Below are 15343 nucleotides of genomic sequence, written 5' to 3' on the forward strand. Positions count from 1 at the left end.
ATGGCGTTGTCTAACTATTATTATTCATCACTCGAAATATCATCGAAACATCATTCTATAATAGCCTCTTCCTTTGCCATTTCAATTTCTCCAAGATTATCATTTTCAACGCCTTCTTCTTCTTCCATCACACGCCAGTCTCGAAAGCTGTCGATTATTCCAAATCCACCAAGAAATAACCGCAAAGGTATATAATATGATTCAATTCCACTCAACACTTACCACTACGTTTTTTTATTCTCTAATTTTTAATGAAATTTGTTCTTCGACTGTTGCTTTGACTTGTTGACCTAAACCAATATTTTTATTAGGATCACCATCAGCTTATGTTTCTTCATTAAAGATTTATAATACTTTTTAATTACTCTAATAAACTTATCATGTGGATTTAAGCAATATTACATGTGATTTAAGCCATGTGTAAAACTATCATCCGAATATGAGATTTTAAAAACCACCAACACAAACTTGGTAGCCGGACTGAATCGTGACCATTTTCGGATAGCCAACTATATAAAACAATGTTTGTGTATGTTCGTGAACCGTTCATGTACAAGTCAATTTCCTTAACAGACGAACACGAACAAGATTTTGTTCCGTAAGTTGTTTGTGAACAAGGCTTTGTTCGGCTCTTTGTGCGTAGTAATAACCTTTCTTGTTCGTAAGATTTCTGTCAATACGATAATTACTAGGGGTGGCAATCTTGACCCAAACCCTTTCAAATGAGTCAGTTTGAGTTGTTTTATAAGTTAAATGAGTTGGTTTGGGTAAAAAGTTTTAAATAAATGGGTCAAATGAGTCATTTGAAATTCCATCCTTTTATTTTCGAGTCAAAATGGGTCGACAAGTTCAAAGAAATTGGTCGATGTGGGTTAGTGTCCTAAGGAAATGTGACATGTTTCGGATCGGAACGGGTTTTCGTACAAGACAGGTTTCGTCACGAAACGGGTTTCAGATCGGAACGGGTTCGGTTTAGGTTTCAAGTCAACAAGTTTTTTCGCCCGTGACACGTTGGGTTTTGGTTTCTTTTTGGTCGATTCCGGACTCGTTTTTGTTCGTTTTTTCAGTTTTGTTTTTGTTCGGTTTGAATTCTTTTAGTTTCGTTTTGATTGATTTTTTCGATTTTGATTGATGTGGTCCGGTTTTGGCTTTTTGTTTCTTTGTTTCATTTCGTCGATTTTTTTGGTTTCGGTTCGATTCTAGATGTTTTTTTATTTTTATTTTTTTTTATGGAACGAGGACAACGTATGAAACATTTTAGTGCTTTTACCTTTTTTTGTTTATGTTTTATATTTTGAGTTATAATTTTATTATTATTTTTGAATATTTTTTAAGGGTTTTTGATCTTAATAGAAAACCCCTCAAAAATAATTTAAAAAAATAATTAAAAACATCATAACTTAAAATATAAGTAAAAAACTAAAATGTTTTCGCCGTTATTCTCGTTCACAAAAAAAAAAAAAAAAAAAAACCCGGTTTGACTCTAGCCTTTTTTGATCCAAACCAAAACAACCCTTTTTTTAATTGACTCGTTTTGACCCAAACTCATTTTGACTCATACTTGTTTTGACCCATGACTCATTTCAACCCATGACTCGTTCGACCCAACCCAACCCATTTGCCACCTCTAACAATTACAAATGTCTCTCTAACTGAACAATATTAAAAAAAGAACATTTTTATAATACATATATTCTTGATGATATCAAGTATTTTTGGAATATTTCGTTTTTCTATTTATGGTTTTATAGTCATGGATTGTTATTCTTTGATCTAAATGATTTCAGCTGCAGTTAAAGCACAAGCTGCTACAGTCAATTCAGTTGCTGAGGCCTTCACTGAATTCAAACACCTTCTTTTACCAATAACGGATAGAAATCCTTATTTGTCTGAAGGAACTAGACAGGTCATTAGCTTAATATTGCATTTCTTTTAGCTTTTATTCTTAAACAAAGTTTTGTGGAATAATAGACCAACTTCGATTACATTTGTTAATTAGTTATCTTTACTGATTTTGTTTAACTCTATTTAAAAGGCTGCAGCAACCACAGCTGCTTTAGCTAAGAAGTATGGTGCTGATATAACTGTTGTGGGTATGTTTTCTTATACACCCTTACTTGGTTTCAAAAAGTCTCAGGCCTGCTTGAGGCGTGAGGCGATCTCAAAACTTTATCTTTGGTGAGTCGAGAGAATACAAGAAACAACCGGAGGCGGCGCTTTTCACCATAGGCAGCGTTTCGCAGGCGCTTCATGTAGAAGTAGGTCGGAGCCAACAGCAGCGTGTTGTGCTCGCGGTGTTGAAGGTCGTTGGAGCTACGGCAAGAGTTACAGATCACTGGGGCCATTGTTGTTGGAGTTGTAAGTCGCCGAAGGTACATCAGTGAGGGAGGAAAGAAACGATGTGTAGTGTAAAAAAAAATAACTACAAATTGTTTATAAAGTGTTCATAGTCCATTGAGTGTTTGACTAGTCATGGTAACAGTATTTTCAGGACCTAAACGCTTTGGAGCGCCTCACGCTTTTTTATACCAAGCACCCTTATAAGCATTAAAACATTTATGAAACTAGAAAACAAAGGTTTATGATATATAATTATATTCTTTTTTTAGTCATTGATGAAAAGCTAAAAGATTCATTGCCAGAGCATGACACTCAGCTTTCGAGTATTCGCTGGCATTTGTCTGAAGGTTAGTTTACTCTTTTGTGTGTTCATTTATTTTATTTGTAGAGTGATTTAGGTGTTTATATGCTTGAAATTTCACTTTGGGCAACTTAATACTCACTTTGACCCATTAAGGATAAAACATTTTCTGCGTCTAGGGCTGTAAACGAACCGAACACGAACAAGGAATCTCGTTCGATTATTCAAATGAGCGTACGTGAACAGAGGCCGTGTTCGTTCAGTTGTGTTCATGAATGTTTGATCATTTGCGTTCATTTATGTTTGTGAGGGTTCGTTTGTTAGATCATTAAAAGTTATTTTTTTTATATTTTTAGTTTATTATCCAAACAATTTAACTTTTTATATATTTATTACTTTATTATTTATTACTTTGAAATCTATACCACGTTCATTATTATTATGTCGAATTCTCAGATAATTATGTCAAGTGAATAAATTTATATTTTTTTTGGGTGATTTTATGTCTAATACTTAAGTTTAAGGATGTTGATTTTTGATGTCTTAATGTTCGTTTATGAAGTTAGTTAGGGACGAATACGAACAAAATCATTTCCTTAATGAATGAGCACGAGCAAGAAATTTCATTCAGTTTTGTGTTCTTGAACCGTCTGTTTGTCTGATAAATGCTAAACAAACGAACATCAACAAGGTCTCATTCGTTTCGTTTACAACCCTCTCTAAATCATTTTGTCCTGTTAATTTTGATAGGCGGGTTTCAAGAATTCAAGCTTTTAGAACGACTGGGTGAAGGTAGCAAACCGACAGCTATTATAGGGGAGATTGCAGATGATATGAATTTGGATTTGGTTATTATGAGTATGGAAGCCATACATTCAAAGCATGTTGATGCAAATCTGCTTGCTGAGTTCATTCCATGCCCTGTTATTCTTCTTCCATTGTAGGACCCACATTCCATAAAACTCTATTTTTTGAGGTACCTTTTATGTCTCAAATTACATCTTTAATGGATCTGAGTTGTTGTAGAGTGTTCTGTTGAATGAACCCGCAACCCGATGGATCATGACATTGAGATAATGTGGTTGTGTTGTGCGTGTGTATATATATATATATAGAAAATGGTTCAAATAAAAAGTAGTTTTCTAGGAATGGTAAGAACCAATAAAATTTTGACATTTGGCATTAAAATCTATGGTGAAAGAATAATTTTAGGAAACTATGTCGGTTATAGTGATAAAAGAGTTATTCTAGGAACTATGACGGTTTTTGGTAATTTTATCTCAACCATTGATTGATATGATTTAATAACTATGATTTATTCTTAGTCTTTCTAGAAAACTACTTGTTTTTATGTTAATCCTCACCTATATATATATATATATGTATATATATATATAGAGAGAGAGAGAGAAAAGAGTTCAAATAAAAAATAAATGTTTTGTGAGAAGTGTGAGAAGAGCTTTAAATTAAAACAAACCATCTAAATATGACACTATATAATGTAAATATGGAACAATACAATTATTTAGGATCTACCAATCTCAACCATTAGATCATAGATTCAAGGGCCTAGATCTATTCTTATTTTTCTCACAAAAATATTGTTTTTTACATTAACCATACCCATATATATATATATATATATATATATATATATATATATATATATATATATATATATATATATATATATATATATACTAGCTGGGTGCCCGCGCAATGCAGCGGGGTATGTACGCAAACATGACATCGAACGCATAACCGTGTTACCGTTTCAGTAAGTGCGTGAATTTGCAATAGTACACGTGTAACCCGGCCATCGGCAATAGTATGCTCGTAATGCGGCATTGGAAGCTCAACCGATGTTAGTAAGCACATCACACGACTGTACGTGCGCAATCAAGTGTCAGTGCACATGTAAGGCTACATTGAACGAGTCTTGACTCGCCACCCATTCCGTCTTACACTATAACCTGAAATCCATTCTGACTTGACCCCTTTCGACCTGAACCCGTCCTGACCCAAACCAAATTAATCTTTTTTGTATCGACCCATTCCAACCTTAACCTTTTAGACCCAAGACCCGCCCGACTGAACCCGCCCGACCCGTTTACGGGTTCTTAATGGTAATCACGTAACACATTAAATTTTTAAATGAAAAAAATATAGCAATACCATACTCAAAATAAAGAGAATAAAATACTCGTTTTTATGGTATAATGGTTTTTAAATAATATTAAAGTGTGAAAAAGTTATAAACGTTTAAACGTCGTGGGGGAAGTTGGTTAAAAATAAGGGGTATATGTGTAATTTTTTTTATAATTCAACAATATGTGAATAAACTTAAAGGACCAAACTTGTAATTATTATTTAATGAATTAAAATCAACCGTATATTATTTTTGCTAAAAGACAAAATTGTCTAAAGACTAAATTACCCATAAAATGTCTTAATCATATGCATTATGATTTGTATCTAAAGCAACAAGTTTGGTACCTCTTAAAATTTAAGAGGTTTCTCACTCATTCTTTATATATATATATATATATATATATATATATATATATATATATATATATAATGGAGGAGTCAAGGACCTCTTAAATTTTAAGAGGTATAAGATTTGTTGCTAATTGTACAACACAAAATGCATAAGATTATGAAGTTTTAGGGGTAATGTGGCCTTTTATAACTTTATGAACGGTTAACAATATTCCATTCAAATATAGTTACAAATATGGTCCTTTTACTTCAATCAAATTATGTTAATTTTGTTGTATAGTTACATATAAAACCTTTTATCTTTATCCATTTATTTGACAAATTTATTTATAATTTTTATTTCTTCTATATCTTCTAATATATTATATATAGAAAAAAATCGAATTTACAGTTGTGACGCGCTTATTTTTGTCAACGTTTTGATATAAAAAAGTTTCTAACACCTATGTGTAATCTATAATGTACAAGTTAATAAAGCATTAATGTACAGCAAATGATGCAATTATGAACCTATAACATGTTACACATACAACCCGTGTTCTCCTTTTACTATACCTCACATATACAAACCAGTCCTTCCAATTATACCACAATTCAAATTACAAACTTTAGTGCATTAACTTAATAATTATATGTCATTAACCCTTATAATAAATAAACCGCATAATAAATGTGAATTGGTTTTGTTAATATTTCATTTTTAACATGACATTTAATGCAAATTATAACATTAGTTTGAAACAAATTATTGACTTTATTATTACATGATCAAAATTATTAACATAACATTTTTCCATAATTATGTACATCCCATAAACCTATAATATGATTTAACATCAAGTGAAACCTATTTTCATTAAATTATATCAAGAAATATTAGCATTAATCTTATATAAGTTTGTAACTATTGTAACATTTTAAGCTTCTATTGAGGAACTGAACTGAACTGAACTCGAACATGGCTCAAGATAAGTTCAAACTTGGAGATATTAAGAAAATCGAGCTAAAAATATATAACGTGTCACTTTATTATGGTTACTTAAAAAGATGTTAAAAAACATGCCACTTATATTAAGTTTTACTTTGTATGCTGATCGTTAACAAACATAAAATAAGAAGTTATGATGACAAAATGAGTAAAAAAAACATCTAAAAACAATGTTGGAAACTTAACACGTAAAAGTTATTTAACAACTTTAACACATATAAGTTCACGTGTTAACTTCAAACAAAATTATGAAAATTTTATAAAATGGCATAGCGTAATGTATGACTACTATAAAATCACATGTTACAAATATTTACGTTAAACTACATCTTATTCTCATATGTAATGGTCACAAGGGAAAGAATAAACATTGATGAAATAAGTAGCCATAACGTAATGTGAAATTAATGTATAATTGCAGGTTATACTAAGTCATATAATATAAAAGAGTGAAGTGTCTTACTTAAATATGTTTTAATAGGTAACATATCAAATCCATTTTAGCTAGCTCGAATTGTATTATAGCCAAATTGAAGTTCAAAGGGGTTTTTTTTTTATTGTATTTTTTTTTTCTTTTTGAATTGCAAATTCATTATAACTAAGTTGACTATTATGAGCCCAAACTGTCTATGATTTGATATGGATTCTGTTATAATGTTCATAGGTTATTGTATAAATAAAGAGAGATAAAAATTTAATGATGAAAGAGGAAAACTTAAATTTTGTTAAATACTTAAATCACCAAAAATGCTTATAATAAATGTGTTATACCAATACAAATATGTCATTCCTTTACCAACAAAACTAAAATTACAAAAAATGCTGTTAAATACTTAAATCACCAAAAATGCTTATTTAAGTTGATTTTTTAATTTGTTCGAAACTATTGCATTATATAGGGTTAGAATCATTTACCTTGTATTTCACATATTAAACTTTACCACTCAATCAAAGTAGGAATGACTTATTTAATGTGAAATCTTTGCACTCGATGATCTTTGATTTTTCAAATAGGACAACTTTTTTTTTAGATATTTGTAATTTACATATCTATACTATATATAATGCAGGAGTGGTAGACCACTTAAAACTTTTTTATATGACAGCCATGTAATGCTTATGAAATAGATATAACACATTCATGCTATTAACTTAAAACTTTAATAACTAATAAAAACAAATAATATTACGAACTGTTGTAATATATTGCACGAATAACAAAACTAACAAAAGTACTATACAATATATCACGAGATGATTGATAAATCAATATAAACGAGTATAGCGTTGCAAATTGTTGGCGCCGCAGCATCGCTCGGGCACCCAACTAGTATATGTATATTTATATAACATAGTATAGGTAATAACTGAAAAACCAAACTGAAAATTTGAAGAAAATGGAAAACTGATACATAGATAACCGAACCAGACTAAATTAGAGTTTGGTATCTTTGAGAGAATATAGATTTTAGGATGTTATTAAATTTGTTGAAATGTTTTGTAGTGTCGGTTGAAATGTTTTACATTTGTCAAGTCTAAGGGCTGTTTGGCTCATTCAGATATGAATGAGTCAGATCTGAATGAGTATCTGTCCCATTCAACAACTGTAAGTTTGAATGATTCAGACATAATTTTAACCATTTAGACGTTTTTCTGTTTGGAACCAAACAGTGTAAAGTCTGAATGAATCAGATGTTTACATCTGAATAATTTCATTCAGATGTAAATAAACAGCCTCTAAGTCTGTATTGATTGAAGCCTAGTAAAGCCAAGCCTAGAAATAAATCCCAGTGGTTGGTTAATGATGTTTATACAACTATCTGAAACCTAAAATTAGCCGAATTGTTAAGTTTTATACTGTAAGTCCCCTCGGGGCGTCGCTGATCGATACGAGATCCGCACGAGGTCTAGGAGTGCGGAATCCTCCTAGACTCGTTTAATGGTGTAGAAGACGAAGAACACGATTACACACAAACAAACACACGAACAAACACACGAACGGGATAAACAAATCTGCAGATCTTTTATATAATAACCAAAACACGTTACAAACCGAACATAAACAAAGACACGGCCGACCCGAGGTGAGCTCTACCTCGGGTCGTCCCACACGACTCTCCCTCTCAGTTTCTCTCTAAACAAATGAACTGTAACACAAAACACTCTAACTTTCTGGATTCTAAAACCTAAACAAGACACATATATATATAGACAAAACAACTTCGCGGGCTTGGGCTTGGGCCAGTAGGCGAAGTTGTTCTAACTTCGCCTATGGCGAAGTTGTTCTAACTTCGCTATGGCGTCTCCGCTTGTCAGAATTGCATAGCGACGGTCACAAAATGCACCAACAGACTCCCATTTGACCGTTGCTCTCAATTCTAACAAACACAAAAGATCATCTGTTACAAAACATGCACCAACAGACTCCCTCTTAACTGATGATCTTCTGTTTGCTTCTTCTTGTAGGACTCGATTGCACTGTGATCTTCAAACTTGAACTTCACACATACATGCAACATCCATCCTGTCTTCAACCAGCTGTGTCTGAAACTGTCTTGTAGCTTCACAAATCTACCAATCACCCGGCGTCTTCCAGATCAGATCTCCCCTTCAGTGTAAGCTTCTCCGACTATAATGATTGAGGTCTTTGACATGCATGCATCCCCGTGCCTAATTGATCATCTCAACCAATCACGTGAAGTACTTCTAACTTTACCAACACGTGAAGTTCTTCTAACTTCACCAACACGTGAAGTTGTGCTCCCTCCACAACTTCACCAACACGTCGGAATTGTATAGTAAGATAAGGTTCAATCTTCAACTACTCAACATTAAGTGATCAATTTCATCACAAAACCACCTTGACATAATCTAACACACATGACCATTGATTAATCCGAAGCATCTTCGATCACCAGGGATAACGATCAAGAACATTAACACTTTGATTCCCGATTAAATCCAACTTGTTCCAACATTGTAACATGATCCAATTCTCGAACGCCTTGAAAATAACATAAATAATATGCTCTGACCGCAATCCAGTAATGACGAAAACCTTGAGTTCAATTTGACTTTCTTCAGTTGGTCAACCTCGAACAACAACAATTTCTTTGCCAAAAAACACCCAAATATGTGTCAACATCCAGTTTCAATCAATATCCCATTCACAACCTCAACTCCATATCCAGAGTTGACCCATATTTGTTCACACGTAAGACCAAGAGATAACAAGTTTCACTCGTTGTCGGAACAACACTTTCGGTCTCACAATAATCGTGTACACCAGGCCATACAGACGAAGACTCCAAACAATTTTTTTTTTTTTTTTTTAATTTTTTTTAACTTCGCCTAAAAGTCAACTTCACCTAAACCCTAAAATTTAAGCGACAACTTCGCCTGAACCCAATAACTTCGCCTACGGCGGCTGTTCGGCCAAAAAACGCATCAGAAACGTGCCAGAAACACCAAAACGCAGATCTCGAACCATAGCATAAGAGCCTAAGGCTCTGATACCACTTATAAGTCCCCCCGGGACGTCGCTGATCGATACGAGATCCGCACGAGGTCTAGGAGTGCGGAATCCTCCTAGACTCGTTTAATGGTGTAGAAGACGAAGAACACGATTACACACAAACAAACACAAGAACAAACACACGAACAGGATAAAAAAATCTGCAGATCTTTTATATAATAACCAAAACACGTTACAAACCGAACATAAACAAAGACACGGCCGACCCGAGGTGAGCTCTACCTCGGGCCGTCCCACACGACTCTCCCTCTCTGTTTCTCTCTAGACAAATGAACTGTAACACAAAACACTCTAACTTTCTGGATTCTAAAACCTAAACAAGACACATATATATATAGACAAAACAACTTCGCGGGCTTGGGCTTGGGCCAGTAGGCGAAGTTGTTCTAACTTCGCCTCTGGCGAAGTTGTTCTAACTTCGCCTCTGGCGTCTCCGCTGGTCAGAATTGCATAGCGACAGTCACAAAATGCACCAACATATACCTTTGATAACCATGACTTAACCATGACTTGCAGTTATAGGAAAGTTGGTTAATGATGTTTATACAATTATCTGAAACCTAAAATTAGCCGAATTGTTAAGTTTTATACCTTTGATAACCATGACTTGCAGTTAGAGGAAAGTAACCGTGCATCTTGTTAGTGAATTTATATAAGAACTACTAAAGGGGTGTTTGGGATTATTTAATAAAACTCCTTTAATTTTTTAATAACTTATTAACTTATCACAAACACTCCTTTAAATAATTAGAAACTAAACTCACTAGTTCCCTAAATGAGGGAATGATTATATTCATGGATCAAGGGGTGTTTTGGATTCTTTATTTTACATCCTTATAACTTTTTGTCAAAAAATATCCTGAGTTACACTAATTAACTTATGACTCATGGTATACTAATTTGCCAAACACCTTATTAACTTTTCTGAAAAGTTAAAAAGGAGCTTAAATGAGCAATACAAACAACCCCCCCCCCCCCCCTTAAATTTCAATTTCTATTGATAATATATATGATCTCAACGATAGATAGTCCTAAATCATAATCATAAATGATACCAAGTTTAAACTATGAACTGAGTCGCTAAACTCGGTTTTCCAAACTGTAAACGCGAATGTATAAATCCCACACCGATCAAACATGCTGATGTGTCAGGTTTTGGTTGATTTGGACTGTCTGTTTTGGTTTGATTAGTTTCAACGAATATGAACTCACTAATGAAAGGATAGGAGGGAAGGATTAGTGGAAGAAATAAAAATATTGGATTCATATCAAATAATTAAAACTATCTTGTTTAAATTTCTAAATACTTATTTTTTTTTCAAACATGAACCTCCCACTTTACCAAGCAAACAACACCACACTTGTGTTAACTTGTTATAAGAATTGATATTACACCACTTGAAAATTAAGTATAACATACTGACATACGTCAAATCACTAGCGGGAACGTTCGTTGGCAACTGATAACTAGATCTAGAGGTGTACAAATCAGGTTTTTTAAATACTTGGTTCCGGTAGAGGTGCACAAATCAGGTTTTTTAAATACCCAGGTTTGAGTATGGAACCGGGTTCGGGTATGACCAGGTATTGGAAAATCGGGTATTGGTAAAAACGGGTCGGGTTCGGGTCCGGGTCCGGGTATTGCCTTTAAAAACCATAACCTATTCATCGGGTATAGAACCGGGTATTCTGAAACTAGGTATTTAAATACCCTATTTTCGGGTTTTTGAAAAAACCCGGTTTTAAGTTCCGGTTTTCGGGTATTATCGGGTATAATTCGGGTACGGTTTGGGTACATGTTTTGGTACTGAAATGCATACCTTATATGTACCCTACGGGTAAGGTCGGGTATTAAAACCCGGGTATAAAAAAACCGATTTCAGGTTTTTTTCGGGTCCAATTTTCGAGTTCGGGTTTTTTATGCACCTCTAACCAGAATCAAGATATATGGGCTTTCATCAATGTTAAAATATGTTTTTCATAGACGTATGAAGACCAAAAAGTTTTATGGTTAATAATCCATTACAGATAAATTTTGGATTATATTTTTTCAGTATATTGGATTTTAATATTCAACTTTGACTGGGATTAATCCCAACTCAAAAATGTATAAAGACAGTGTAAACTTTGAACATATTTTCTTTCGACGATTCCTCCCTAACTAGAACTTAACAATGTTGAGTGTTTTTATGGCGTGACAATTATTACTATTTTTATTGAAATTTATAAACATACATAACCCTTCCCCTTAATTCAATTTTAAGTCACCATCACACAAATTCGATGACCCTTGGTTTTGCAACCGGTTGTATAATGGGCGGACGTGTGGTTTTAGTATGGGGCAGCCCCCTCCTTTCTTTGTATTATACACGTGTTAAAATTCTGAGTGTCCTTTATAAAATTTGCAATCATTCCCACTGTACTTTTGAAATCAAACCCAATGAAAATTCAAAATCAGTCACCAAGAAAAACCAAACTAGATATTTATTAATTTTTGAATATAAATGTACTATAGACAACAACTAGTATTTAGCCCCCAGCATTGCGGCGGGGGCATGAAAATTGTGAAAAAAGAGTAATTTAAATTTGCGATGGTCAAGTAGGAAATTTTTGGAAGCCAAATGGGCATCTGAACAGTGGTAAAACTGAACCATGGATATTTAACAAAACCGACATCAAATCATCAAAAAGGGGTTGTTTTAACCGGTCCAACCAACCTGATTGCAAACATCTGATATAGAACCACCATTTACTTTCCATCTTTCTACAAATTTCACAAATTAATCATGCGAATTTAATCAAGTTCCACTTTAACCAAATTCTATACAAATAACCTACATCTGATTCTAATATCATAATTAAGATATTCTTGGGAACAAATTGGAGTAAAATTCTTAATCAACATATATCTAGCAAGTTTACAGTTCACAATGAAGGTTATAGTAGGTAATACTTTACTATCAAATTTATTTACACAGAAGCAAATTCACTCTGGAAAAAAAAAATATTGATTAGAGCAGGGGAATAGATGAATGGATAGTATGATGATCACTGATATCGTATAAGGTACCGGAATCAATGTCGACAGGAACCTGCAGCCGCAAATTGACGCCTTTCGCAGGCAACCTAAACCCTAGCAGTCTAGCACCACATGCATATCAATTAGAATCTGTTAAAACATACATAATCTAACTACGCATTTATTTGTAAATGTTTATATGTATATCAAATTATTGAACTTCATGAATATGAACACTACAAAGCATTAAAAAGTCAACAAAACTTTTGAAATTGGAAATAAGCAAACTGATAACGTAAACTTAATCCTTGAAATCATTTGTGAATCCAATCGATCTCAAATCAAGTACGATCCTTGTTCATCATAAAACTTTAGGTTTGTCCCTTCTGCTACCCTTGAAATAGTCCAACACAAATCAATCATCGACAGTTACATTATCACGATATCAAAAGGAATAAAAAACGCATAGTCGATAAATCAACAGACAATAGTTATCAATGTAGAGCATTGTTCGGGTGCAAAACGTAAAAAAGCTAAAAAACAATCGATGTTAGAAATAGAAATCCCAATCTTAGCTAGACAAAATATGCGAATTAGGGTTTAACCGGTCTAATTCAATCTTTTTTGGGGTCAATTTTACAATAACTATATCTGATCAGAATTACAGTAGAATACCTGGAGAAAGTTAATTGTAGAAGCTTAAGAGCAATTAGGGTTCGAAGAAAGGCATGCCGTCATCGCCTTAAAACTGTGTTTCACCCACATGGGTTCATCATTGTTGAAGTTTAGAATTTCTCTCTCTCTTTCGATTTCTTTGTGAAGATCGCTGGAATAAGTATTCCATGGATGAAGATAGTAGAGGCCTGGAATCTGCGGTCCAATGTGAGAAGCACACAATTCAAAAATATTTCAAAAAGTGGTAGTGCAACAGTACAATAGATTTAAGCAGCAAAACCAATGAACAGTAATACTGTGTGTGAAGAAAAACTTGTAAATTAATATATGGTAATAATTCTCAGCTAAAACACTAATTACTAATATAATTAAGTCCAATTTTCAAATGTTAACTCGTTGCCCCAATGGCTGGTACATATGTTAATCTTACGACAACAATTGTACACAGTAAGTCACACAAATAACAGAAGCTATTGGTAAAGTTTGGGGAGGGTGGAATATAGGCAAACTTTACCTCCATCTATGAGGGTAGAAAGCTTGCTTTCAGAGAGACCCCCAACTCCAAAAGAAACAACAAACGTACATGTACCAATATCAATACAAATGATGACAGAGTGACATAGTAAACTGCACACATATAACATCCTTGAACACAAACCTATATCTATACTATATTATAAAACATTTAAGAATGGTAGTTTAAGAACTTTTTAAGCTTCAGAGTTTTCAACATTTGATGCATATAATACAGCACTTGATGCATTCACTTTAAGTAATAAAATTTTTTAAAGAGGTAAAATTATCTTTTGAAAACATAATAATTAATTTATTCACACTATTTAATAATACATATTTTATTCACCACAAACTTTGAAGTCATCGTGAGTCTGGTTAAGACATCATAATCTAGCTTTAATAGGGCAACAAAAGCCTCCAAATTGGAGAGTGCGGTAGCCTAATACATAAGAAATTCGTCGTTATGCATTTAATAATAATAACAATACCCAAATATAATCATTGTTTTAAGGCAAGTCGAGTTAGATTTAATTATTGCGAACCTGTCGTGGAGCGCGGGCTACACACTAGTGGACATAAATACATGAAGAGAATCAGATGCAAATTCCACATAGGATGTAGTAAAATCTAAGCCCCTGAAACACTGATAAGGCACAACAATGTGATCCCTTAAAATCATTAAACTTAATCCTATGTCTCTATGAACTCGTATCACGGACCATGTCCTCATAGATGCGCAACTCTAACAAATCTATATGTTAACCTTGTATCGAAGGCCTAATTTCCAAAAGATAAGCATTATAACCTGCGTAAAGCCCCGTTCCCGGTGCCCTACTTTGGTGTTAGATTTACTCATAAACACAGTTATAAATATCACAGTTTAATAAAACTATCGTGGAATACTAAAAAAAGGTCAACTAAAATATCATGACAAATCTTCAGATGCCAGCTTCTTCAGATCCTGCCATGTGTCTCCCTCAAGCTAGCTGCTTTAGTCTATTTACGCTGAGTGAGTTCTAGTTAATCAGGTATGTAACATCCCGTTTTCTCGTTTTGGTTAATCGAATAATATATGAGTTATTATGAGTTGGGCTTGTGTTGGATTAAATAGATATGAGTTATGGACATGGGTTAAAAGGAAAGAAATAAAGACCATGGGCTTAATTGGGCTTAAGCCCATAACCCATCATATATAAACAATAATTACTCCATAATCTATTCATTTCACATATTCCATACACCACCCAAAACACACACTTAAGCTCTCTCTCTAGTTCTCTCTTTATCTTAACCGAACCCAAGAGGAAAACCGAGCATCAACCCGAGTTAGTCGCACGCAGCTAAGAAAGGGGTAGCCAATCACGGTGAATGTAACCACGTTCAGGTGAGTTTCGAGCCCCACTTTCTTGTTATGTTTTCGGGGCTGTGTGCATACTCAATGTGAAGTGTGAATACACTTACCTTAAG

The 15343-nt window shown here is 33.6% G+C and overlaps 1 protein-coding gene across 1 annotated transcript; it reads left to right on the forward strand.

The window, feature by feature from the left end:
* LOC143616157 (uncharacterized) lies at nt 1–3705 on the forward strand. Its single transcript, XM_077089072.1, has 5 exons — nt 1–187; nt 1788–1906; nt 2036–2093; nt 2610–2687; nt 3392–3705. The coding sequence occupies exons 1-5, from the start codon at nt 1–3 to the stop codon at nt 3583–3585; spliced, it is 636 nt and encodes a 211-aa protein (XP_076945187.1). The 3' UTR covers nt 3586–3705.
* The last annotated feature ends 11638 nt before the right edge of the window (nt 3706–15343 follow it).

The sequence above is a fragment of the Bidens hawaiensis genome, unplaced genomic scaffold, assembly GCF_021521415.1.
Source record: "Bidens hawaiensis isolate Kalapana, Puna unplaced genomic scaffold, B.hawaiensis_p1.1 tig00046086_1, whole genome shotgun sequence".
NCBI lineage: Eukaryota > Viridiplantae > Streptophyta > Magnoliopsida > Asterales > Asteraceae > Bidens > Bidens hawaiensis.